General features: G+C 46.8%; 1 protein-coding gene across 2 annotated transcripts in view; it reads right to left on the bottom strand.

The window, feature by feature from the left end:
• Nucleotides 1–26,681, bottom strand: part of GNAL (G protein subunit alpha L) — a 144,402-nt gene that overhangs the window by 70,281 nt on the left and 47,440 nt on the right. The window contains exons 1-4 of one of the 2 annotated variants that reach the window (XM_004581641.2): nt 26,186–26,666; nt 25,893–25,965; nt 25,018–25,072; nt 24,757–24,876 (exon numbers count right to left, since the gene is read on the bottom strand). In XM_004581641.2, the coding sequence (XP_004581698.1) occupies nt 24,757–24,876; nt 25,018–25,072; nt 25,893–25,965; nt 26,186–26,327 (390 nt within the window). In that variant the 5' untranslated portion in view covers nt 26,328–26,666. Of the gene's footprint in view, nt 1–24,756; nt 24,877–25,017; nt 25,073–25,892; nt 25,966–26,185; nt 26,667–26,681 lie in introns of those variants that run through there. The other variant, XM_004581640.2, reaches the window with a different exon arrangement.

Genomic DNA, 26,681 nt, shown 5'->3' with positions numbered 1-26,681 from the left:
GCCCACGGCTTCAGGGGGAAGACTGTGAAATACATGCAAAAGCTTCACGAGACACATTCCCTGAGGCAGCTGAGCCTCAGACACAAGTGACTGCCTGGTTGGTTTACTGATTATACAACGGCTGCCAAGTGACACCAAATAAAATCTGAAACTCATGACAACTGTGCATTAAGTAGATGCTGCAAAAGCTGCTAATGATAGAAGGGTAACGATGCCACACACATTAAGAATGGCACGATGGTCTAGTGGCTAAAGTCCTCGTCTTGAACGTGCTGGGATCCCATATGGGCGCCGGTTCTAATCCTGGTGGCCCCACTTCCCATCCAGCTCCCTGCTTGTGACTTGAAAAAGCAGTCGAGCACGGGCCAAAGGCTTGGGAACCTGCACCCATGCGGGAGACCCGGAAGAAGCTCCTGGCTCCTGGCTTTGGATTGGCTCAGCTCCAGCCATTCCGACCGTTCGGGGAGTGAATCATTAGATAGAACATCTTCCTTTCTGTCTCTCCTCCTCTCTGTATATCTGCCTTCCCAATAAAAATAAATAAATCTTTAAAAAAAAAAAAAGAATGGCTTCAGTGCTAGGATGGTGGCTCGACAGGCTAGTCCTCTACCTTCAAACGCTGGCATCCCTATGGGTACCAGTTCATGACCCAGCTGCTCCACTTCCCATTCAGCTCCCTGTTTATGGACTGGGAAAGCAGAGAAGGATGGGCCAATGTTTTGGGATCCTGTACCTGCATGAAAGACCTGGAAGACGATCCTGGCTTCAGATTGGCTCAGTTCTAGCCATTATGGCCAATTGGGGAGTGAGTGAACCAGCAGATGGGAGATCTTTCTCTCTGTTTCCCCTTTTCTCTGCAGATCTGCCTTTCCAATAAAAATAAATAAATCTTTAAAAAAATGACCTTAGTTCATGTCACTGAGGACCACGTAGCCTCTTCATGCAGAGTAATTATTATTGTCCATAAACTGATACGTTGCTAGCACAGTCGTTACTTCTAGCATCTAAACATGCTAAGGAGATAGAAAAGGCATTCCTCTGGAATATGTGCAGGAGAGGCTTCTGTCATTGCCAGCGGCCTGATTGTCTTTGCTATTGTCTGGGTCAGGCAATTTGTTTTACACGTAGCCACATTCTTTAATTAAAGGTTGTTTATTTATTGCAGAGGGAGAGACAGAGAATGAGCTCTTATTCTCTGGCTCATTCCCCATCACAGCTGACACTGGGCTGAACCAAAGCCAGACAGTTCAATCTAGGTCTTGCCACATGGATGCAGGAAGCCAACGATCGGAGCTATCACCACAGGGTCTGCATTAGCAGGAAGCTGGAGTCAGGAGCAGGAGCCAGGAACCCAAATCAGGCCCTCCAATGTGGCATGCAGGTGGCTTCACCAGACCACTTAACCACTAGGCCAAATACCATGCCAAGCAGACAGTTCTTACCTGGGAGTTATTCATGCTGAGGTTTTGATAAGGGTCTTATTGTCCTAACTAAGCCATAAATCCTACAGTGGACATAACTTTCAAAATGTGTTCTACACCTGCCTGGATCATGTCAGCACTTGACTGGGGAAAAACACAGATGTTGAATCATTAGTAGTTCTGTTAACCTGATTGTACAAAGGCGAGGTGACTGGATAGAGAAGCTGTAGAAGGATGTTCAGAAAATATCCAAAGGTTTAAATAGAGATGTGAAAATCCCTCCCATGACTCTCTTTAGCTTTGTGTTAAGCGACAGTACCGCAGGAGCTGGCATTGAGATTAAGCCACTATCTGCAAGGCTAGCATTTCATCTGAGTGCCAGTTTGAGTCCTAGATCCTTCACGTCCGATCCAGATACCCACTCACGGGCTTGGCAAAGCAGTAGAAGATGACCCAAGTGCTTGTGCCCCTGCCATCCAGGTGGGAGACCTGGCCTTGGGGAATGGAACAGTAATGGAATACCTCCCTCTCCCCTCATTTCTCCTCTGCACTGTCTGTAACCCTACTTGTCAAATAAACAAATAAGGAAAAACAGGGAGGCAGTAGCATGCGCTAGTTCTCACTCAGATCATTCACTGTAGCTCAAGAGCTCTACTGCTTTTCTCTGCATTTTAGTTACTTGAAGTTTTTGAACACAACTTGCCCCGCCCCCATCCCCAAAGAAATCATCCTGTTATCAGGGTTGTGGACTCCAAGGGCTGAAAGGCAGGTGTTTGTGTTTCACGGGTTGAGAAGCTGGCAGGGGTCCACAACAGGCTGGTGGCATCAATTTCTCCTCATGCTGCTTTCTGAGAGCCAGGATTCTCTGCCCAGTTTTGGAGACTCTCCTGCCCAGGTAAGGACTGAGAAAGGAGCGGCAGGCTCCACTTTCCTTCTCTTTTTAGAAACAGCGAACAGTCATCTTCTTTCACTTTAATAATTTCCTCCCTTGCAAAGAGGGATTCAAATGTCTTTCACTTGCCAGGCGAGTGGGAGGCAGGTGGGTGCAAATCTTTAGAGACTTCAATAACAGTTTGACACCAGCTGAGCTAGGCGGGGAGGAGGGAGCTGTGCTTAACCCACTGGGTGCCACACAGGTCTTGGTGGTTTGCAAGACCTGCAGGATGAACCTGGATCCTATGTCAGAATGACCATCCGGCCTCTCACATTCCAATCTGACGCACTGCAAAAAACAAACCAACAACAACAACAAAAAAGACCAGGAAAAACAGCCATGCATTTCAGTGGCTCAGATACCTCTCTTGCACAAATAACTGTCTGCTGGAGAGACAGAGGGAGAAAAAGAAAAATCCTTCAAAGGCCTATGTAGGATCCCCTCTAGAGACGGTGTTTCTCCAAAGCTCGTGGTTGGAGTACGAGCCTGTGACAGCACCCTCGGGTCCTGGAGTTGCTCTTCTCGGACAACGCACAGAGAAATCTGAGCATGGTCATGTCTTGTTTCTAGTCACTGGGACAAGTTTTTTGCTTACATTTTGACAGCTGGTTCCTTGTATCTGCAGCCCCTGCACTCATGGACTCAAACAAGTCTAGAGCAAGAAGTATTTGGGAATAAGGAAGTGTCACCTACACTGAACGCGCGCAGACTTCCTTGTCACTGTTCTCTAAACGATATAGTACATGAACTATTTACAGGGTATTTCCTGTGCATTCTGTGTTTTAAGTAGCATAGGGATGATCTGCAGTCTACAAAGGATGTGGGAAAGCACCATGCCAACACTATGCCTTTTTGTAAAAAAAAAAAAAAAAAAATTAAAGATTTAAAAAAAAAATTATTGGAGAGGCAGTTACAGAGCTCTGCCATCTGATGGTTCAAAGCCAGGAGCCAGGAGCCAGGAGCTTCTTCTGGGTCTCCTGTGTGGATGTGGAGGCCCAAGGTTTTGTGCCATCCTCCGCCGCTTTCCCAGGTCATACAAACAGGAAGCTGGATTGGAAGTGGAACAGCCAGGTCTTGAACCAGAGCACATGTGGGATGCTGGCACCATAGGTAGAAGCCTAGCCTACTACACCATGGCACCTACCATAATACTATATCTTTAAATTTTTTAAAATTTATTTGAAAGAGTTAGAGAGAGAGAGAGAGAGATCTTCTATGTGCTGATTTACTCCCTAAATAGCTGCAATGATCAGGACTGGGCTAGGCTGAAGCCAGGAGCCTGGAACTCCATCTGGGTTTCACACATGGGTGCAGGGGCCCCAGGACTTGGACCTTCTTGTGATGCTTTCCAAGGTGCATTAGCAGACAGCTGAATGGAAAGTGAAGGAGTCAGGACTTGAAACGGAGCCTACATACGATGCTCATTCACTGCATCACAGTGCGGTCCCTGTGGTGCCATTTTACACAGAGGACTCTGTGTGGGTAGCGGAACCCACCCTCCCCCCAGGGATACCAAGGAATGATTGATTGTACTTCCCATGGCTCTGTTTCCTGGAAGCTTGGAGCTTCTCGGGCACTGCACACTTCAAGCACCTCTTCTCAGCTTTGCAGACTAAAGCCCACTGGGCTGCCATTTGTGTGAAACCTCTCGATGGCCTTCAGGATGGAGGCAGAGGAAGGCAGGTCATGGCTCCAGGGGACGAAACCAGAGTGTGGGGATGGCAAAAAGGCTGAATCACAGCAATCCCCGACTCTGGAGAAACTAAAAATGGTGCAACCTCTGGAACTTTCTCTGCACACGGTTGTGCTAAGTGCCTTCTGACTCCAGTTTTAAATAGTCACTGAGTAATTCCTCTGGTTGGCTCCCCTGTGCTCAACTTGCATTCTCTGTACACTGAGTCATCTCCTCCCGCCTACTTTTCTGACTCCCTTATGTCCAAGACAACCAAAAGCCTGCAGAGCTTTCCCTCAATTCAGCAAAACACGCACAAGTCCCTTCCAGGGTTGGAAATCAGGTACTGCTTTGGGGTGTCTTTCTTTTTCTTCTTCTTCTTCTTTTTTTTTAGTTCACTAATGCTGAAAAAAAAAACTTTTCTTCATATAGCCCCACTCAGATCCATACTATGGTCCTTGCAAACACAAGCAGACCACAGCCAACTTCTTCACTCAGAGAGATAAAACGGTCATTTCTAGGTCCTCGGTAAATCACTCAGTGTTCTAGAAAGGACCTGCATAAAACTAAACAAAAAGAACAAATGGCACAATCTGCTTGAGCAACGGGTAATACTGTAGTGCTTTGTGAGCATAGCCATCATAATCTTGACGCTCATGGTGGCTTTCACAAATGCATGCCTGTCCTTATGAAGGTGTGTAAGGGGAGGTCTCACACCTGCTGCGCATTGGGGAACCCCGCTGGAAAAAGCAGCACGCAGGGATGGAAAAGGGCCACGTGATTTTGTTCAGCACTGAGGACCTAACATATGACTCAGGAGATTCTGAGTTACATTTGAAGGGCCGTGACCACCCCTGAGGTGCCCTCATTTGCTGCTCCACAGACAGGCAAGGGGCAGGTGCAATGGCTCAGTTGGCTAACCCACTACCTGTCAGCACCAGCATCCCATATGGGCACCAGTACATGTCCTGGCTGCTCTACTTCCCAGCCAGCTCTTGCTTATTGTCTAAGAAAACAGTAAAGGATGGAAAAAAAAAAAAGCCTTGGGACCCTGCACCTGTGTGGGAAACCCAGAAGAAGCTTCTGGCTCTTGGCTTCAGATTGGCTCAGCTCTGGCCTTTGGGGTCACTTGGGGAGTGAACCAGCAGAGGAAAGATCTTTCTGTCTCTCTTTCTCTCTGTAACTACCTTTCCTAATTAAACAAACAAATTAAAAAAGAGAGAGGAAAGCATGGTGAGGAGTATTTGAAAGTCCAGGAAATTTCCTGCCAGCAAGCGGTGAAGGTACGTGTGACTGATGCCCACTAGGAGGAAGTAGGGCTGCCCACCATCAGGCGGTGCCCAGGACCCCCTCCACCTACGGCAGGCTTGCTGGACTGTGTGAGTGTATGAGACACTTTTCTTCAACCCAGGATCAAGTGCCCCAGGGGCTGGGAGATATGGCTAGCCCTCCTACCTATGGGACAGTCAACAGCCAGAGCTGCAGCGACTTGGCTGGCTCTCTCCCCCCCACAGACATGGATGCTTCTGTAGAAGAAATCACATCTTCCTGTTCAGCATTGAAACAGTATTTTGAGTATACTGGAAGGAAAGTCTATTGTTTAGATATTCATAATACTCCATTTTTAAAGCCACAACTAGTAGAAAATGTAAAATGATCTTTGTGGTTTTGCACTTGTGGCTCACGCTTCATTTTGATTTTATTATCTCTCTCTTCGATATTATTTATTTATTTGGAAGTCAGAATTAGAGACTTTCTCGTTTACTCTCCAGATGGCCACGATGGCCAGCACTGAGTCAGGTCAAAGTCAGGAGCCAGGAGCTTCGTCTGGATCGCTCAGACTGCTGGCAAGGGCAAAAAACACTTGGGTCATCTGTCGTTGCTTTCTGCAGGCCATTAGCAGGGAGCTGGATTGAAAGTGTAGTGGGCAGGACATGCCTTTAAAGGATGCCAGTGTCGCAGGTAGCAGCTTTACCTGAGAGGCTACAATGCTGATCTCTATTTTCTGTTATTTCTATTGCATCAGTGCTGGGGAGAGCATGGAATCTGAGAGTAGCAGGCTATGCAAACACACAGCAAAGCAAGCCTGACTGGTGGCTAGTGCTGCAGCCAAAGCTTGCATGTCACAGCTGGGGCCAGTTTAAGTCCCAGCTGCTCTGCTTCCAATCCAGAACCCTGCTAATGTGCCTGGGGAAAAAGTGGAAGACAGCCCAAGTGTTTGAGTCTCTGCCACTCACTTGGGAGATACGCTGTTTCTGGCTCCCAGCTTTGTCTTGGCCCAGTCTTGGCCATTGTGGTCATTTTAGGAGCGAACTAGAAGGTAGAAGATCTCTCTCCTTCATTCTCAATCATGCCCCCTTTTAAATAAAGTAAATCTTAAAGCATGATTTAAAAATAGCCAATATAGAGTATTCATGACGCACAAACTTTGGAATCGACGCTCTCATGTGTATGAACCCCTTTAGTCTGCAGAACAACTCTGTGAGGCAAGTGCATTCTTGTGCCCATTTCAAAGTCAAACATACTGAGGCAAGGATACTTGGAAAAGTAAAGCAGGGCTTTGACGGGGCTTGGGAGTTCTGGCTCTAGGGAGCAGCCTTCCTTCCATACCCAATGAAGGCAGGTCGGCTAGCAGATACTTCTAGAATAATCTGGATTATATTCAGAATAAAAAGTATACTATGGAATTATACCAGATACTTGAAAAAGTTTGTGCAGTGTGTAACGAAAACAGAAAATTACATTGTTGTAAAAAATTTTTTCTTAAAAAAAATCTATGCATGTTCCCCCCGGTGTTACACACGTGTCATGGACTACACGCATGACATTCTTCCTGTGAACCCTCTGAAGTTCCCTGATAGTCTGACATCTGCAGGGTAACTGCTGGAACGCACTATGGAATGTGCAGGCTTGTACCCTTGGCTACTTTTACAAAGAACAGCTGGCCTTCTGCAGGCACTGCCCCGGCTCAGGGGCACGTCTCTGCCCCTGGAGTTTCCTCAGCAGTTCCTATAGCACTGGCATCTATCATTACACATCTCCGGTAGCAGCCTTCAGGCTTGCCATCCGCCTGACTGTGAATGATGCCCCGCTCCCCCCGCCCTTCCAACAGCGCCTAGAGAGGACACGGGGCAGGTGCCTGGCCCAGAGGTGAAGACGCTGCTTGGAACAGTTCCATTCTATATCACAAGGCTTGGTGGGGATCCTGGCTCTGTTCTGGACCCCTGCTCGCTCCTTGCTAACACGCATTCTGGGAGGTAGCCGTGACAGCTCGGGTACTTGGGTCCCTGCCACCCACATGGGGGACTGGACTGAGTTCTGGGTCCTGGTTTGGGTCCAGCTCTGACTGCTCTGGACATGTTGGGGGTGTAAATCACCAGATGGAAGAGCTTTCTCTATCAGTCTTTCTGTCTTCTAAGTAAATAAATAAATAAGCTAAATAAGGATGACATACCACAAGGGACAAAAGCAAACAAAAACAAAACAAAACAAAAAACCCCAAACTGAGCACTAATACATCAGTAATTTGAATTTCTTGTTGATATGATCTTCAAGTAAACATACAATGACCACTGGGCCTTGCACCATCCTTTAAACTTGTTTTATTATTTCTTTGTTCTCCAACACAATGAGCTCCCACGAATCCCTCCCACCACCCCCCATGATACTACCATGATCAATAACTGATATTTCCTGGGTCTTTGCCACATCCCGTCTCTCTTCCACTTCTTCCTTCCCTCCATATATCCTGAGTATTGTCATTAGTGTTCACTTGAAGAAAAAACAATCCTGTTGTTTAAGTGCTTGAATATCTGCCATCTATAAGGGAGACCAGGCTGAAGTTCCCGGCTCCTGTGTGTCAGCTATGCCTATCTCCTGCCAGTATGGGCATTTGGGGAGTGAACTGGTGTAGAGAATCCATCTCTCTCTCTCTGCCACCCAAATGTATCAATTTTAAAAATTTAGCACAAATCTAAACGCTGATGCTGCACCAGGATGGTAGTTAGCATCGCTGTTTTGTGAAGTTTGCTGGAGTTTTGCTCTATGTAACTTCTCAGTGTGTGAGCTCTGGCCTGATGGTGGAGCCATTGGCATCCTCACGGCCCACCTGCTCACGTCCACTGCCGTGTAGATGAGGCGTGGGTGTCTGCTCCCTGGGCACTTATGGGTTAACTCCTGCATCTTGTTCTTCCTCCAGAGTCACTGTGAACATTCCTGAACATTTTCTTCTCACAGTCTTAATGATGCCACTTCTCCTGTGGACTTAAACAAATTCTAATTTTGGAATCCTCTGAAACCCCTGCTCCTCGGGGAGTAGCCCCTCCTAGGTTTTCCTCCCAAGCGGCAGAAATGATTGCATGGTGTGTGGTTCAGAATGCCCTTTCCATGTTACTTAACAGCCAGACCTCCTCAGCTAAGGTGCCCGTGGCCCACATCACGGAGCCTCAGTTCATTTCCTGATTCCGATTCCCAACTTCCGCTTCCTGCTGGCACAGTTAACACTCCGAGAACATGATACGGTATTTGCAGAATGACAGAGTTAGTTACTTACACAAACTGGGAGACAGCAATCATGGCTCAGACAACTGGGTTTCTGCCACGCCCATAGTGTGACCCCAGTTCAGGGCTCTGCCCTGGCCTTTATAGACATAATTAAAAACATACAGTAAAAAAGCGAAATGATTAGAGGTACAAAGTGGTTTCTAACTGTCACTAGGCTTATCTTCAAAGAATTCAGTAATTTCTTAATTTGTTCCCTATATAAAATGATCCTTTTAAAAAAGTTATATAATTAGCTAAGGAAGTGTGTACAACTGTTCTTTTTCTTTTTTTGAACCCATAGATGCTCAATTTTCTACAAAACGCTGTGTTTTCTCTATTCTTGAGGTAGCACTTCTTCAAGAATAGATTTTCGAAGGTGTGGGGGTGTATGGGAGGAGAAATGCTATCCCATTAAATGTGCATGTCTATTATAAGACACAGAAACTTGACATTTTTCAAGGTATGTTTTAAGGCACTCTCTATCCGAGGTTGAGCTTCCTGGCTTGGGGGTCATGCCAAGAAACTTTACAAGTTGTTCAGAGTCGTAGTCTAACTGTGACATATTTCTGTGTCCAACTTTTACTTTAGAGTCTGGCAAATGCTTTTATTTGCAGTTCCCATGGATACTGCATGTTGAAAAGATACAAAAAAAAAAAAAAAAGGATACATGTTAAGATAAGAAAAAGAGCCGAAATATATTTCCACTACATTTCAATCATAATTTGAAAGAGCCATAGAAAACACTGATAGATCTTAGGCCTAACTCAGGTATGGTTGAAATTCAAAATTTCCTTTGAAGTCTATCAATCCTGCAGTTAAGGCTCCTAGTTAAAATGCAAAGGTACCTATGGCAGTCCATTGTCAGTCAATTACAATTCTTACCTAGAAATGATAGAATGAAGTCATGAAGGAATGTCTAAGCAGAAGTCTTTGGTGCTTCTGGCTCACTTTCCTTGTTGGTTCTGGTACTTGTGTTTGACTGTGACAACACTAACAATTCACATTCACTGTAGCCCCCCCCTTTTTTTTTTTAATACTACTGGCTTTTTTCATGAATGTGATCCAATTCATTCCTCAGTGTAACTCAGCGAGCAAGGGATGACATCTCCATGGCATAAATGGGAAAACTAAAAGGCAGATTGGCTGACAGACTTTCTGGCCAACAACTGACCTGTCTTTAATCTTGGGTTCATTCCATGAAACACATTTCCCCTGGGGTTGACTGGAATAGTTCTGATAAAACCTGTTTGGATACAGGATTCATTCTACAATTCATAGTTAAACCATGTTTATTTTATTGTTATTTTTAAAAGATTAATTTTTATTTTTATTGGAAAGGCAGATTTACAGGAAGAAGAAGAGATATAGAGAAAGGTCTTCCATTTGTTGGGTCATTCCCCAAATGGTTGCAATGGCTAGAGCTGCGCCAATCTGAAGCCAGGGGTCAGGAGCTTCTTCAGGGTCTCCTATCATAGCAGGGTCCCAATTCTGTAGGCCCATCCTCCGTGAATTTCCAAGGCTACAACAGGGAGCTGGGTGGGAAGTGAAGCAGCCAAGACATGAATTGGTGCCCACATGGGATGCCAGCATTTATGAGGGGATTAGCATTGTGCTGGGCCAAACCGTTTATTAAAAAAAAAAACAAAACCCAAGAAGTTGTAACAAAACTGTAAAACATACATATTTTAAAGATCTTAAAATATTTAAAATCCAGGGCCTGGCGCCATGGCCTAGCGGCTAAAGTCCTCGCCTTAAACGCGCTGGATCCCATATGGGGAGCCGGTTCTAATCCCGGCAGCTCCACTTCCCATCCAGCTCCTGCTTGTGGCCTGGGAAAGCAGTCAAGGACGGCCCAAAGCCTTGGAACCCTGCATCTGCGTGTGGGAGACCTGGAGGAGGTTCCTGGTTCCTGGCTCCGGATCAGCACAGCACCCAGCCGTTGTGCTCACTTGGGGAGTGAATCATTGGACAGAAGATCTTCCTCTCTGTCTCTCCTCCTCTCTGTATATCTGACTTTGTAATAAAAATAAATACATCTTGTATTTAAAAACTGCATTATTGTAAGAATGATTGTTTTCCAGCATCTTTTATTCATGGGGGGGGAATAAAGCTACAGTGCTGAAGAAAAACAGATGGAGACATTGTTTAGATCGTCACCCCCTTTTTTTTCAGTAGTAACTTACAGAATTCTGTATATTTTTTTATTGTCATTTCCTGTTTTATTTATTCTTTAGTTGTCTTTCAGTAGCTTAATAATTGAGTATGAAAAATGTATTTGTATGTGATTATTGCTATTTATTAAATTTTAAGTACTTTGCTGAATGTCATTTTAAAGCATGTTTGAGGTCTTGTGTATTTGTCGTGTTATGCTGTCAGGAAGAACTGACTAAAATGTTTTCATATGTATCAAAAATTAAAATAATTTTTTATTGCCTTGAGCTACTTTTTAAAATAAATAAATAAATACATACATCTTAAAAAAAAGAGACATGACTAAAAATTCCAGAGATGTGCTATGAAAATCTTTCTGCATTAATATTCAAATCTATTAAAAACAAAACAACTATACACCGGATAAATCCTTGGCTATGACAGCACAAATAGGACCCTGCAAAAATATCTCTGGTTTCAACCCCCTATGGGACATTTTTAGATAAGAGCACATAAATTGAGGTTAAAATATTAAAAAATAGAAACTTCTCAGAGAGATCTTTTTGTATGACAACCAGGAAATGTAACACAAACCACCAGAGACCCTAGGCCAAGGAGAGTGTAGGAATGAAGAGCTGTGGAAAGGTATTAAGCTAGAAGTCCATGTTCTTAACATGCAAAAGGATACACACGCATACATGCGCACACACACACATCTTGACACCAGAAACCCCCATTAAAGAAATCATTCACAGGCTCAGTGGGCTCAAGCAACTTTCTTCCAAGGAGTGGGAAAAAAATAACAGGCTGTTGTTTCCCAACCTAATTACCATTCATGACCGCACTATTCAGTTTTGGGTTACGACGCATGACTGCGGAAAAACTCAGGTGAAAATGGCTGACTTCCAGCAAAGCTTGGTCAGTAAATCATGTCCTTCCGGGCAGGGACTGTGATGGCCCCATTTTCCCACCACTCCTGGCCTGCAGGAGGCATTCAGGAATGTTGACTGAGTGTGGGAATGACCTGGTGACTTCCACACTTCCACTTCAATTGACTCACTCCCAAAAGATCTGACTGTTGATGTGAAAGTCACGGGCATTGTGCAGCTAGATGGCAGTGAGACCCCAACAATGTTCCTTTTCAGGAAGCTTTTGTGGCTCACATTATGGTCAGCAGGTTCCTGCCTTTCTCTGTTAGAAAATCTATCTTTCAGTCTTCAGGCAGGTCATCAAATGCCTGTTGGTCCATCCTACCTTAATCACCAATATCATCACAGTGCATGTCATGTGCCGTCAGAAGTTACATCAGGGATAACACAACATTTGCAACCTGCAGGGAGAGATCTTAAATTGCCATGATAATGCCAATTTAAGGCACAGCAATGAGTTATCAGATAGGTGTAGTTATGGCACATGAGGAAGCTGCTTCCCTGATCGTTACTGCTTATCATCTCTTGAATTCCATCTTGCCATACCACTAGCCTCATTCTTCAAACCGCAGAATTTCCTTATGAGTATCGTTGTTACTGGACTGGGCAGAACTGGCCTTTTCCTCATCTCTGCTCACTAGCTTTGGTTTCTTCAAACATCTCCCACCGTTACCAGTGGGGTATACCTCCCCCCGTCTGTGATGGAAACCCAATCAAAACAGGTTCTTCAGAAACAGGATTGTTTTCCACTCAGATTTTCATCAGCGCACGCATTGCATTTATACACTAATACCTCTGTCATCACTTACATGATTCTCAGAGCTGGCCTGTTCGTTCAGAGATCACCTTGCCAGCTATCCAGTTTTCCAGAAGCTGATGCAACCAAAGACTCAGATGACTAAGTGCTGTTTCCCAAGATCTCACTGCTCATCTTTCAGCAAGCAGAAAGAAGCTAAAAGCCCTTTCTAGCGGTTTCATAGCATATTGGACAGCCTCTGTAGTGTTACTCCAGGCCAAAAGACATGAGTGAAAACCTAGTGGGTGCTCAGGCTACAGCTAACTTATTTTTGAAGAAATGATTAAAAAAAAACTAGCAGAAATCAATGGGACTTTGGAGCCTGGGGTCTAATTCATACAAAGGGCATTCCAACTAGCAGGCTTAACCTCTGGACCAAATGTCTGTCCTACGGTCCAAATCTTCAGGCAGGTAATCAACCAAGTGTTAACCCACTCTGCCTCAGCCTTCATTGGTTAGGTAATGGGTAGTTAGGTGACTTCCCTTCCAAACAGCACATGTTGGGAGGGAGCATGGGAACCAGTGGGAAGAGCAGTCATGGGACGACTAGGTCTAACGCAAGCTAGCAGGAAGGTATGGACCTTTCATTATATAGCTTTTTAAAGATTTGCTTTATTTTCATTTGAAAGGCAGAGTTACAGAGAGGAGAGACAGAAAGAGAGGTCATCCATCTGCTGGTTCACTCCCCCAAAAGGCCACAATGGCCATAGCTGAGCTACTCCAAAGCCAGGAGCCAGGAGCATCTTCTGTCCTTTATGCTCTCAGGACTACTTTTCTGTGTTTGGTTTCTTTCTTGGGTGCTCTTTGGGCAAGCATATGGGACTTCTGCAGGAAGGCTAGAGGAGCGTGACAGATGGAGAAGGAAGGTAGCTCACAATCAGAAAAACCTTAGTGATAAACAGGAGTAACTTCAACAAATAACTGAAGTTTGGATAAAGCCCAGTTTCTAAGTTGTTATTATGAGGACTGGCACAGTTGGTCAAGCCACTCTTAAGACACTGGTATTCTATACTGGACTGCCAGTTGGAGTCCAGGCTGGTCCATGTCTGACCCAGCTTCTTGCTAACATGTCTGGAAGGTGACGGATGATAACGACTCAGGTACTTGGGTCTCTGACACTCATGAAAAATCACATGGAGTTCCTAGCAACTGGCTTCGACCTGGCCCAGTCCTGGCTCCTGCAAGGCATTTGCAGGGTGAAGTCAGTGAATGGGAGACCTCTGTCTCTTTTTGGCTGAAACTGGGATTCTTCTGGTCTTCCCCCAGGAGTTCAGGGGTCCAAGGACTTGGGCCATCATCTACTGCTTTCCCAGGCCATAAGCAGGGGACTCAAACCAGTGCCCATAAGGATGCCGGCCCCCCCCCCCAGGCAAAGGATTAGCCTGATATACCACTGTGCTGGTCTGTGGAAGAACATGGTAACCTTAGAAAGTTAGTGAGCACAGGATTACAATTGATTAAGAATCACATTTGCATGAGAACAACTGGATAGAAGCCATTTGTGTGACTCATTGGATATCATTTGTTCGAGAACTGAACTATTGACCATCAGTCAGAGTCTATGCGTGTTATTATAGGCTCCGTGCACCAAGTCCATTGCTGCGGGACAGTGACACGGGTTTCTTAAAAACAATATTCTGCAAGTTCCTATTATAAAAGTTCTCTCTCGGGCTACACTTCAGAAAGTGTTATGCTTTGACAAATTTGAACCCTCATTTCATCAACTTCCTCTTCATGTAGATTACAAACGATCATTTCCTGCTAGAGTCTTCTCTTGCTTAGGGTTTAACTGTTAGAGTGAAACCCTCGGTAAGCAGACATCTTGATGAGAGGCTCCAGGAGCCTGTGGATCCAAATTAGAGATTTCTAAATGCTTGCAAATTTCATTCATTCAGCAGCAAACTCTTATTTTTCATATCAATTCTTTTTTGAATCATTCTCCAAATGCCCTCAATGGCTCCCAGGGACTAATGCTGGGAGTCAGAATCAATCCAAGTCCCTATGGGACAGGGTTGGGACCCATAGACAGAAACTCAATCCATCTCCATGGGAGGGGACAGGGACCCAAATACTTGAGGTCTGGTTGTTGCTTCCTAGGGTCAGCATGAGCAGGAAGCTGGAGTCAGGAGCGGAGCTGGGTAGCAAACCCAAGTGTCTTTGCTATTAGGCCACTTGTCCTTCCTATAAACTTTGAAACATTTCTTGGGGAGAAAAGCAATTTCCCTTCTCTCTTGCTGAGAACCCAGCACCTGGGGCTTGGGCGTGAGTCACCGTATTTGGGTTGGAGGCAAGGTAACACCAGTGGGGGGTGGGGATGTGCTGCCAAGGACTTGTTCCTGGAATTCTGACGTGTGTGCCTGTCCAAGTCAGCTCTTCTCTTTGCCCCCTCTTTGTCGCTAATCGGATAGAGACCTGGAGTAACCTTCACAGGTGTTGACTGAACCCCTGACATTGCAGCTGAGTGCCTGGGCCCTACTGACAGCTTTCCGATATGAGCCCTGTGAAGGGAGGCCTGGTACCGTGTCTCAGCTTCCTCACCATTTCTGAGAAACTGTCCAGGGAGCTCCTTCAGGGGAGCTCCTGTGTTAAACGAGCTAATTCACATCAACCCAGAGGAGGAAGTGCCGCACAGCTATGTAATCCACGGTTACTTAAACCAAGGATCCACAGCCTGGAGTCAGCCCAACCCAGCCAACACCTAACCTTCAAGTGTCTTCAGGTGGCTCCCAGGCCTGCAGTATGAAGATTTCCAATCAGGTCCCTTCCAGAAATGCTTATCAGAAGTCGGGGAACACCACAGAGTGATTCTTTCGAAGCTAAAGGCTGCCTTAGGTACCCAGGGAAATGGAAGGTGTCATGAGCCAAAGCAAGGCTGAGCAGGAACTCTGCCCCCACTCTGGGCTCTCCAAGGATGACTGTCCCGGGATCAGACCCAGGGCTGTATCACAGTTGCTTTGTTCCTCTCCCAGCTACGGATGTGAGCCAAGGACTTTTACGAATCTGAGCGCTAAAGGTGGAAATCAAAATGGGGGCTGGTGAAGTGACCTGGTTGGCTCACTTGACACATGTCACAGACCTGGCTAAGGGGAGTTGGGCAGGTGGACAGGCTCTGGGGTCAGGTGACCGGGCACAAATCTGAGCCACTCCATGCCCAGGACATGTCCATGACCTGCACTGTCATGTGGGCAGTGCCACACGGGCATTACTCATCATGTCCACTGCCATCAAGCTAACCCACCAGCATTGCCAAAATTCAGGAAAATGGAGAAGGTGGCTTTTAGGGATAGGCTCTCGTGCAGCTTAAGAACTGAATTTAGATTTTCTTTATATTTTTATCCAAACTATGTAATTTATGCCAGACCAAAATATTTTTTTTTCTGCAGAATGAAGTATTTTTAATTCTTCTCCCACAACACCAAGCTTGAAAAGCTCTGAAGAAGGAGGAGAGAGACCCCTGCAAACACCTCCGGCTGGCCTTCCCTCAGCAGCTGGCTTGTTCTTGGGCTATACCAGCAAGTCCAGTGTGGCCCTGGGCACCCGTGCATGGCTTCTGGCTGCCCCCCGGGTGGACATGTCTGATGGAAGGAGGTTGCTGGGGTGCTGGCTCCCACTCGCTTGGTGCTGTGTGGGTCTGAGGAAGTCAGCAGGTGCAGAAAGCACTGCCCTGCTGCTCAAGGCCAGAGGAGGACACAGCATCCCATCGCTTCACTCTGTGAGCTCCTGTTCGCTCACATCATTGAATCTTTACAGTGTGCCAGCTGCATTAAATGCAAAAGCATTTTAAAATTTTTGAATTTGTTATTAATCCATGCAAGAGAGGGGACACACACACACACACACACACACACAGAGCTACCATCTGCTGCTTTAATCACCAAATGTCCGTAACAGCTCTGGGCTAGAAGCAAGAGAGTTGACAATTCAGTCTGGATCTCCACGCGGGACTCAACTGCTGCCTCCCAGACAGCACTTCAAGCAGGAACTGGAAGTAAATCTGGGATTCCAACCCACACACTCTGATCAGTTTATACTGATGTATAAACTGGCGTCTTAAACACTAAACACTCGCCCCCCCAAGAACATTATTGGATTCAGATCGCAAAGCAACTTCATGTGATAGATCGTATTATTATCATCTCCATGTCACGGATAGAAAAAGAGCACGGGGATGCTAAACAGCTCATCCAAGACCACAGATGTTCTAGGACTCCCGGAGAGGCCTCTGGGGCTGGAGACCCAAAACGATGTTGCTGCGTAGTCAACGGTGGCTGTGGGAGAACTCACCACCTTCATACTATCTTCATACTTTAAAATGTATTTTGTAGCAAGCGTGGAGTAGCCAGGTTCACAACTTACAAATTGGCTTCTATTACTTCCCGATGTCTCTCCAGTGGTTTCCAGGTAGGAATAAACTCATTCTCACATCTCCCCTTGGGATGCACAGGTCCCTGAGGAGTGCTCAGATGCACTAACCAAGCCACCTGCCTCTCACCCACATTCCGGCATGTCCCAATTATGGACTGAAGCTCTGGGCTCCCTGCTGGAACTCCTGAGGTGCGCATACGACTCTTGATGCAGGTCAAATTATCAATTTAAAAAACTGAGCGGGAAGCCCATTCTGGCAGAATTGACCTTGGCTACGGCTGAAGCACCTTAACTTCCAGCAAATTCCATGACTTCCATACTGGTTTTTTTTTTTTTTTAAAAGACTTACTATTTATCTTTTTTTTTTTTTTTTTTTTTTTTTTTAAGATTCACTTATTTTTATTACAAAGTCAGATACACAGAGAGGAAGATCTTCTGTCCGATGATTCATTCCCAAAGTGAGCGCAACGGTCGGTGCTGCGCCGATCCGAAGCCCGGAACCTGGAACCTGGAACCTGGAACCTCTTCCAGGTCTCCCATGTCCTCGACTGCTTTCCCAGGCCACAAGCAGGGAGCTGGATGGGAAGTGGAGTTGCCAGGATTAGAACTAGTGTGCCCATATGGGATGCCGGGGCTTTCAAGGCGAGGACTTTAGCCACTAGGCCACGCCACCGGGCCCATATACTGGTTAATCAGAACGTCTTAACAGAAGAAATGAGGAGCATGGTTGAGAAGTTCTACCACGTAACTCCTGCAAGCAGTTAAAGATGCTGTTCCAGCTTCCTTGAAACTGATTAAACAAATGAACAAAACATCAACACCACAGTTGAAGAACTATAAAAATGGCCCTCAGATATGTAAAATCAAATAACTTGAAATGAAATATCATCATCTGATTTGGAAAGTCAACAGGACACCAAAAGAGTGGATAAAATGTAGGGGATTGCTCAAGGAGTAGGACCTTGACAAAGAGACCACCCAGGAGTTCCTCAGACCAGTTGGCTGGGACATTTTCATAAAAGCTATTACTTAGGGAGATGACATGATGCTGAGGAGAAAAACAGATGAATCTGATAATAATCCTGTAACTTTCTTAATATTACTTTTATAAAAAGAAAAACTCAGTTAGCTATGTCCATGTCTGTACATGCGTACTGGCCAAAATTATTTATCCAATTAGGGTTGTGTAGATGGTTATAGGAACAACTGAGACTACCCGGCGACAGGGTGACAATGTGGTGGCACAGTGCATTAAGCAGCTGCTTACCACATCTAATGCTGAGCCTTGATGCACTGGACGGAAGATCTTCCTTGCTGCTCTGCTCCACATCCAGCTTCCTGCTACTGTGTCTGGGAAGGCAGGGGACATGAGCCCAAGCGGGTAGGCCCTACCACCCACATGGGAGACCAGGATGCAGCTCCTGACTCCTGGCTTTGATCTGATCCAGACGTGGCTATTGTGGTCACGTGGAGAGTGCAACCAGCAGATGGGAGATCTCGGCCTCCTTTTGCTCTGTAGCTCTGCCTTTCAAACAACAAGATTTCAAAATATCTTTAAAAAGGAAAAAAGAGGGCCCGGCGGCGTGGCCTAGTGGTTAAAGTCCTCGCCTTGAATGCCCCGGGATCCCATATGGGTGCCGGTTCTAATCCCGGCAGCTCCACTTCCCATCCAGCTCCCTGCTTGTGGCCTGCGAAAGCAGTCGAGGACGGTCCAATGCTTTAGGACCCTGCACCCACGTGGGAGTCCTGGAGGAAGTTCCTGGCTCCTGGCTCTGGATTGGCACAGCACCGACCGTTGCACTCACTTGGGGAGTGAAACATCGGATGGAAGATCTTCCTCTCTGTCTCTCCTCCTCTCTGTATTTCTGGCTTTATGATAAAATTAAATACATATTTAAAAAAAAGGAAAAAAAATACTGGGAGACAAAACGTCATTTCACATAAGTAGTGGTAGCAGGGAACATCAAGAAAAACTTGTTTTATTTTCACCATGTTTTTTGCTATGAAAAGATTTTTAGATACTTTTTAGACACTTTAAAATCTATCATTTATTATGAACCTTTCTACCGTAATTAACTATGTAAAGATTGTCAACACTATAATAAAAAAATCTATCATTTATCTATCTTATCTATCTATCTATCCACCTATTTTTCTATCTATCTAGAAGGCATAGTTACAGAGAGAGAAGGAAAAAAACAAGATCTTGCACCTGCCAATTCACTTCCTAAATGACGGCAAGTACTGAGGCTGGGTGACCCGAAGCCAGGAGCCAGGAGCTTCTTCTGGATCCGCCACACAGGTACAGGGGCCAAAGGTCCTGGGCAGTCATTCGCTGCCCTTCAGGCCACTTCCAGGTAACTGGAATGGAAGTGGAGCACCCAAGACTTGAACCAGTGTCAACATGGGCTGCAGGTGCCACAGGTGGAGGCTTAGCTGGCCATGCCATGGCACTGGCCCTTTTTTTTTTTTTTTTTACTATTTTGAAGAATAGTCATGGAGCAAAGTACAGCATGTGGGCAATAGTTTTAAAAGCAACGTCACAACTTACAGTGTTTGGGGGATGATAGAGCCCTGCCGATGTGAGTGCGCACATGCAAGGTTTAGGTACATAGGTGAATAAGAAGGAAAAGGGAAGAGATAAAGCCAGGCATCTGAAGGTGGGACCTTTTAAAACAACAACAGAGGACACAGCCTAGGAGAGTTAAAAAATACTTTGTTTACAAAAATTCCAAATACTGAGAAGTCTGCTTAAAAACACCACTTCATACTGGAAAAGTGACGCGTTTATTTTACTATAAACTTGCCCACCCTGCGGAGGGGGAGTTCAAGATGCTCCACCCCATCCTCACTGTACAGGTGTGCCGCTGAGGGCTGGGTTGGCAGAATGAGCCAGCAGCGTGCAGGTACTTGGGGGGAGGACAGGCAGCAACTGTTGCCCCAGGGAGTCTGGCAAGAAGTGAAGCAGAGGATTGGAAAATCCTGCTCCCCACCCCCGGAAGCGTTAAGGAATCTGTGGTTCAGCAAGTCACAGAATCAGAAGTGGGAGGAGGAAGGAAGGAACACCAGGAAGCCCAAAGTCAGTTGAAGAAAATTTGATCGAAAGAGAAGGGACTCTCTCTGGCCGCCACCACCGAGCTGCGCGGAGGCGAGGCCCGAGTGCGTTCAAGATTCGGCTTCACTCGTAACCCACCGCCATGGCCCAGGAAGGCATCGCTGCTGCAGGTGTAATGGATGTGAACACTGCTCTACAAGAGATGCCCAAGACCGCCCTTACCCACGACGGCCTTGCGCGTGGCATCCGTGAAGCCGCGAAAGCCTAAGACAAGCGCCAAGCCCACCTGTGTGCTGGCATCCAACTGTGATGAGCCCACGTGTGTCAAGTTGGTAGAGTCGTTAAGGACTATGGCAAAGAATCTCAAGCCAAATATGTCATTGAAGAATACTTCAAATGCAAGAAATGAATAAATAAACGTTTGGCTCATCGTTAAAAAAAAAAAAAAGAAAGAGAGAGAGAGAGAAAGAAAGAAAGAGAAGGGAAAGAAGGGGAAGGTGGGAGGTGGGAGGTGGGGACCCCTGGAGACAGAGGTTGGGTGGGGAATATGGTATAGATCAGTTTCTCAGGTACCCAAACGGGTGGGCTAGGAGGAAGCATGCAGGCAGGACTCCTAAGCAGGTAAGCGCCAATGACCTTGGGAGATTCCTGGGAGTGTCCGTCCCCAGGGATGCTGTGAAGCGTTGTGGGTGACAGCACTTGGCCTGGGGCGGAAGAGATGGCTTATGAATCCTGATGAGGGGCTGACACTGTGGTGCAGTGGGTTACATTCCCACGCGTGACACCAGCATCCGTGCGGGAACCAGTTTGTGTCTCAACTGCTCTGCATCCAATCAGTGCACTGCTAATGGCCTGGGAGAGCAATAAAAGATGGCTTAGGTACCTGGGTGTCTGCCAACCCACATGAGAGACGGGGAGAGGTGCCTGGCTCCTGACTTCTGGCTCCGGCATGAGCTAGTCCTTCATTTGGCCCTCATAGTCATTTGAGTAGTGAATTGGTGGATGGAAGATAGATTTTCTCTCTCTGACTTTGTGTTTCAAATAAGTAAATATATAAATAAATATTTTTAAAAAAACAGTTTGGACTTGAGTGCCAGTGGGAAGAGCTGTGGGGTTCAACTGGTTTCCCAGGGGATCCAGAGTGAACAAGAAGTTGAGTATCCATGTTCTACAGGGGTCTCAGGGCTAAGCCAAGTGAGACATGTGAGCCTCCAGGCTATGTGACCCAAGTGGACAGCAGAGCACACAGGTGACTACCAGGTTCCCACTGATCCATGCAGAGAAGGAATACTGTACTGGTTCTAAATGTGCACACACCATGTATTCTTTGCAGCAACTGCAGGAAGTGGTGCTGCAATGGTCTCTACTGAACAGTCAGGGCTCAAGGTTACCCAGATGGGCTGGCTCCAGCATCTCCCCTTAGCACCTGCTCACCATCTGGTCCACAGACTCAGAGATCCTGGGATGTCTCCTGAGTTCCCTGTTGATTTCCTACCCCAGGAGATGTTCCTCACAGCCCCTGCCTCAGGCTCCCAGGAGACACAGAGGCAGCTTCCAGGTTAGGAGACCTGGAAGACATGCAGTATGAGAAACCATGTATGGGGGCTGGCATGTCATATGACAGAAACATTTTAAGTCCTGGCTGCCCTGTTTCTAATCCAGCTCCTGCCAACGTGGCTGGGAAGGCAGTGGAAAACTGCTCAAGTGCTTGGATCCCTGCACCCATGTGGGAGACCTGGGTTGCATTCCAGCCTCCTGGCTAGGTCTGACCCAGCCCTGGCCACTGTGCCCATTTGAGAAGTGAACCAACTGATGGAAAATCTCTCTGTCTCACTGTCATGCTACCTTTAAACAAAAGCATGAAATCTTAGGAAACAAAAAACAAAAACCATGCATGGATTTCATCACATTTGCCTTTTAATTGCATTTACCCACTAACTTCTTCCTTTCAAACTTTTTTTTTTTTTTGCTTATTTGTTTGAGAAGCAGAGAGGTAGATGGAGGGTTCCCCCACCAGTTTGTTCTCCAAATGCCCGCAGCAGCTATGGCCAAAGTCAAGCGCTGGACACTCCATCCAAGGCAACTGTTGGAGCCACCTCCCCTGCCTTCCAGGGTCAGCAAGCAGCTGGAGGCAGGAGTAGAGCAGTGTAGTATAAGCAGTGGTGCTGCCCTTCCAGCATCCTAGCCTATTCTCCTGAAGTGCCCTTTGCAGCCACTCTGTCCTGTTTCCACAGTGCTGGAGTCCCAGCAGGGGTGTGGCCTGGGCTTTTAGCAGACCTACCCCACTCTGACCTGATCTTCACCGTGAATTTCATACTGAGTGATTAAAACAGCAGCAACAACAATAACATGGGGGAATGCCACTTTCCTAGATGTTGGAAAAGGCTGAAGAGCTGAAGCCCTTTTAGGGTTCTCTGCAGTGGTGTTGTGTTCCCTGCCGAATGGGTGAGCCACTGATCACGCTGGGAGCTGAAGAATCCCCGTCTCTGGTGTTTTTGTGTGTGCCTTTTCTTGTGAGTAGATGTGCAGTGATCTAATGCTGCACCACAATAGTCTACATGGTTCAGGGCAGCCACACGCTGCCCGGACTGGTACCCGAGGAGCAGCAGACCATACCACACAGCCTCAGCGTGTGGTCAGCTGCACCATCTGGGTCCACGAGAGCCCACTCTGGAACACAGAGCAGGGCTGTTGCTGAGTGGCACGTGACTGCGTGTGATGTGATTGTCTCCTGGTCAGTGGGTGCCTGCAGTTTAGACTTCCAAGCAGGGATGTCCAATGGCTGCTTGGAGCACAGGGAGAGGCTGAACAGAGGAACCCCCAGACCTGCAGCACAGGGGTCTGGGACAGCATCCCACAGCAGCACAGGGGTCTGGGACAGCATCCCACAGGAGCACAGGGGTCTGGGACAGCATCCCACAGGAGCACAGGGGTCTGGGACAGCATCCCACAGGAGCACAGGGGTCTGGGACAGCATCCCACAGCAGCACAGGTTTGAATACTGGCTGTATGCTTTCCAATCCAGTTCCTAGCTGATGTGCTTGGGAAAGCAACGAAAAATGGTACGAACGCTTAGGCCCCTGCCACCCACACGGGAGGCCTGGGTGGAGCTCCTGGTTCCTGGCTTCAACCTGGCCCGGCTTCATTTGGGGAGTGAATTAGAGGAAGGAAGATTCCTCTGTCTCCCTCTCTTTCTAACTATGCCTTTCAAATTAATCTTAGAAACAAAACAACACCCAAGCAGTATGGATAGGGCACTGAAAAACTGAAAACTATAGAGTACATTGAAGTAAAAGTAGCATTGTTACGAGGAAGGTTGTCAATATTAACAGCCATGTTTATGTAAACTAGGCTTTAAGAAACACCTACAGCATATTTCCCCCTGCCCTGCCACTTAGCCAACTCTGCCAGCTGAATACCACCTCAGGGAGAGGATTACAATTGAATTTGCATCTGTGGGTTCCAACTTCTTTCATCTATGGATAACAAAGGTTTTCTGATCATCATTTCCGAAGGGAACTTCATCATGGCTATATGAAATACAGGTGTGCAAGGGAACTGGCTTCTCAGGTTTCCTTTATTATTCAAAGCATTCACGATTCAATTCAAAAACCACGTGTGCAGACAACAAACTTTGGAATCCTTTGCTAATAACACACGTGAGAGTTACTGACTGCTTCGGATCTACTGATTGACCACAAGAGCCCTTGCTATCCAGGAGCTGGCCCACTACAGAAGAGAGACCACAAGGGCCCAGTTAACAAACTTTAGTCTGTTTCTCACCACTTGCTGACAGCTTACCTAAATATAACAGAGATTTTGCGATTACTTCTAAGCACACGTGATGGAACGAATTTTGAGAATCCAAATACTTGTCTGTAAACGGTTCCATCTGAAGCTGAATGGGACGCCCTTGCTGATGCCAGCCAGGACCGGGTCATTCTGCGCAGAATACCACAGCAAGCCAGAGGGACATCACCCAGCTGGGCCAGGGGGGCATCCAGATACCCTGACCTGCCATACATCTCCTCACCCATCTTGAGACACAGCTCAGTAAAACCCTGGGTGTTCACCTGGGCCAAGTGCCTAGCCCCGTCTTCCAGCCAGCATGCCACCCACAAATCCTTTTCAGAAAATCTAGAGATGGCACTGGCTATGCTGGAATGCCTCTCGGAAGCAAAAATCACATTGAATGACACAACTAAAAGCTTTTTTTTTTTTTTTTTTTAAAGTTGCAACCCAGAGCCCAAGGGTAACAGGCAATATGTTGTCAAAGAGAAGCGGCAGGTGTGAGCAGGTGCACACGGGCCCTCAATCACGGCGGCACAGGTATTCTCTGACACTCTGGCTTCTGCAAGAGTTTCCAAGACAGGAATCTGAGACAGAACCACTTTGTCAGGCACTCCCAACTTTGACGGGCTGTTACTGACAGGCTTACGCATACGTGTGGACACAGGTGCACACACACGACTTCCTGAGAAATGTGACAGGTACTTTTCCTTTATCCCATTAACAAATCCTAATGTGTCTGTAAGAAGTATAAGACCATCGGGAGTGAGAAGGCAACAATTGAACTGAGCAATGCCCCTGTTCACCTGAGCAGAAAGCCGCCCTCAGGCCCAGGTACTCTCACACGGCCCTGGGCACCACCCTGAGCATTTCACAAGGGTACATGGTTTCCCACGAGCCTCACCCACACACTCAAAGCATTTCCTCTAATCCTGCTGTCTTCAGTACTGAAATCAACACAATTACCTCCGAACAGAGATCTCAAGCGGTCAGAGGTTCTCAGGAAATTCCTACAGAATGCACCTGCGATTCTTCCCGAGCGAGTCATGAAAAGCAGCTCCACCTCTGATGGTTTCAAACATCTCAACAGGGAATGACTTACCTGGGAATATTCGAAATCAGTGATGGGGGCTATGCTCTTGATGTAGTCTGAGCGAAACTGGTTTTCAGGGTTGGCCAGCGGAACTGGAGGTATTATGGTACTCATTGCTGACACTATTGTCTAAAATGAAATACAGACAAGCGAGATGGATTAAACATTGATGTGGGCATTATGGAGAGGGTATAAGGGAAGATGCATGAATTTCTGTCTACGGTGCTTTAGACTGCAACCACACACACACACATACACACAAGCCCTTACCACAATAGCATCTTTAACATTTTTCCGGATGTCCAGAATTTTCTGCTTTTTTTCCCTGTGTGGAAAGAGAAATGCTATTAATACCATTTTCCCTTAGCGCTGATTCGAATCAGCTGCGTGGGAACGTAACCTGCTCCGCTAGGATGTTCCCAGGCCACCCCCCCGCCCCCAGGACAAGGTCTGAGTGGTTTTCATCTGAGAAGAGAAAATATTACCCGTTTCTAAACTGCACCCCAAACACACCTGAATGTTTGTTTTATAACTTACAATATGTGACTTTAAAAAAAAATCCATGCAAGTTACCCCCCCTCCATGTGGCTACACCACTATGGCATTGCATAGGAATAGAATTGCAGTTACAATACGTTTTACTTGAATGCACCTGTTTGTTATTAACCAATCTATGATGGGAATACGAGCATCAAATACATTTGGGGAAAACTTTGGATCTTCCCCAAATATGCATGACTCCCCCAACCCCACCCCGGGGTTTTCATTGTGTAGACCATAAACTGCTAGTAGCATAATGCTGTCCCAGTTCTAGGTACTGTATGTTAAAGGCTTTAAGTCCCCCGCTGGATGTGTGTAGGCTCCATGCAAATAGTTACATGAGGAATGTCACCCTCTGAGGGCTGGGTAGCAGAGAGGTCCTGGAAGCGAGCACCCACAGGCAAGGGGGAAACTGTACTGTTTACTTAGAGCCAAACCAACACTCCACAGACATGGAACGAACTGTACTTTTGTGACTCAAAAGACTCGTTTTGGAAAAGAAGGATTTGTCTGGCTATACTAAATTCAACTGCCTATTTAGTCCCCACCACACCCTGTTATCAAGTGCACGGTTTAAGGGCAAAGTTGACAACGATATTGCTTACTCTGGATTGAAGCCGTTCACGTGCAGGATCCTCATCTGCTTGACGATGGTGCTTTTTCCGGACTCACCGGCCCCTAGAAGCAAACAGACAAAATGCTGCGATCTGTGTCCCCTCACTGAGAAACCCGGGCAGCCTTCTCCTTTTTGCCACTTCCCGGCTGCCGGAGCCAGGCCCAGTGCCAGCGGCCCCTTACCCGGCTTTCTGACCAGGCTCGGAGTGTCCCGGGCCAACAGCTCTGCCAGGGGGGTGCGCGCTCCTCGGGGCTGGAGCCGCAGCGCGACCTCCACCCTTACCCAGTAACAGAAGCCGATGAGTCGCTTTGTAAGCCAGACGCTCTTTCTGCAGCTGTTTCTCGATTTTTTTGTTGGCTTCGCGGCGTTCTTTTTCATCGACGCCCTGGTCTTCTGTTGTCTTGCTGTTGCCCAAACACCCCATGCCTGCCCGCTGGCTTTAAGAATGCGCACAGACAGCACGCGAGAGAGACGCAGGTGTTAGCGGATCTGGCCACCACTCCGCTCTTTCTCACTGATGAAAGAAACGGTCGGGTCTCTCCTTGTGTCCGGATCGAAACAGATGTTTATTCTCCCGCCCCCTGCCCACTGCAAACTCCCAACTGAAAAAGATGCAACGAACACAAGCTTGGGAGGAAAAATGGCTTTTTAAAAAAGAGAATTCTTTTAAAAAAAAAAATCTGCTGGGTAAACACCGCACAACAAACCAAGATGGTGAGAGTGCAGGCTCTGCGCTCTGCTGGAGACAAGAGCGACCGAGACTCGCTCAGTCCTGCCT

This window comes from Ochotona princeps, chromosome 21 (assembly GCF_030435755.1).
Source record: "Ochotona princeps isolate mOchPri1 chromosome 21, mOchPri1.hap1, whole genome shotgun sequence".
Taxonomy (NCBI): domain Eukaryota; kingdom Metazoa; phylum Chordata; class Mammalia; order Lagomorpha; family Ochotonidae; genus Ochotona; species Ochotona princeps.
Note: the sequence above shows the minus strand (reverse complement) of the source record. Positions and strands in the feature narration are given on the sequence as shown.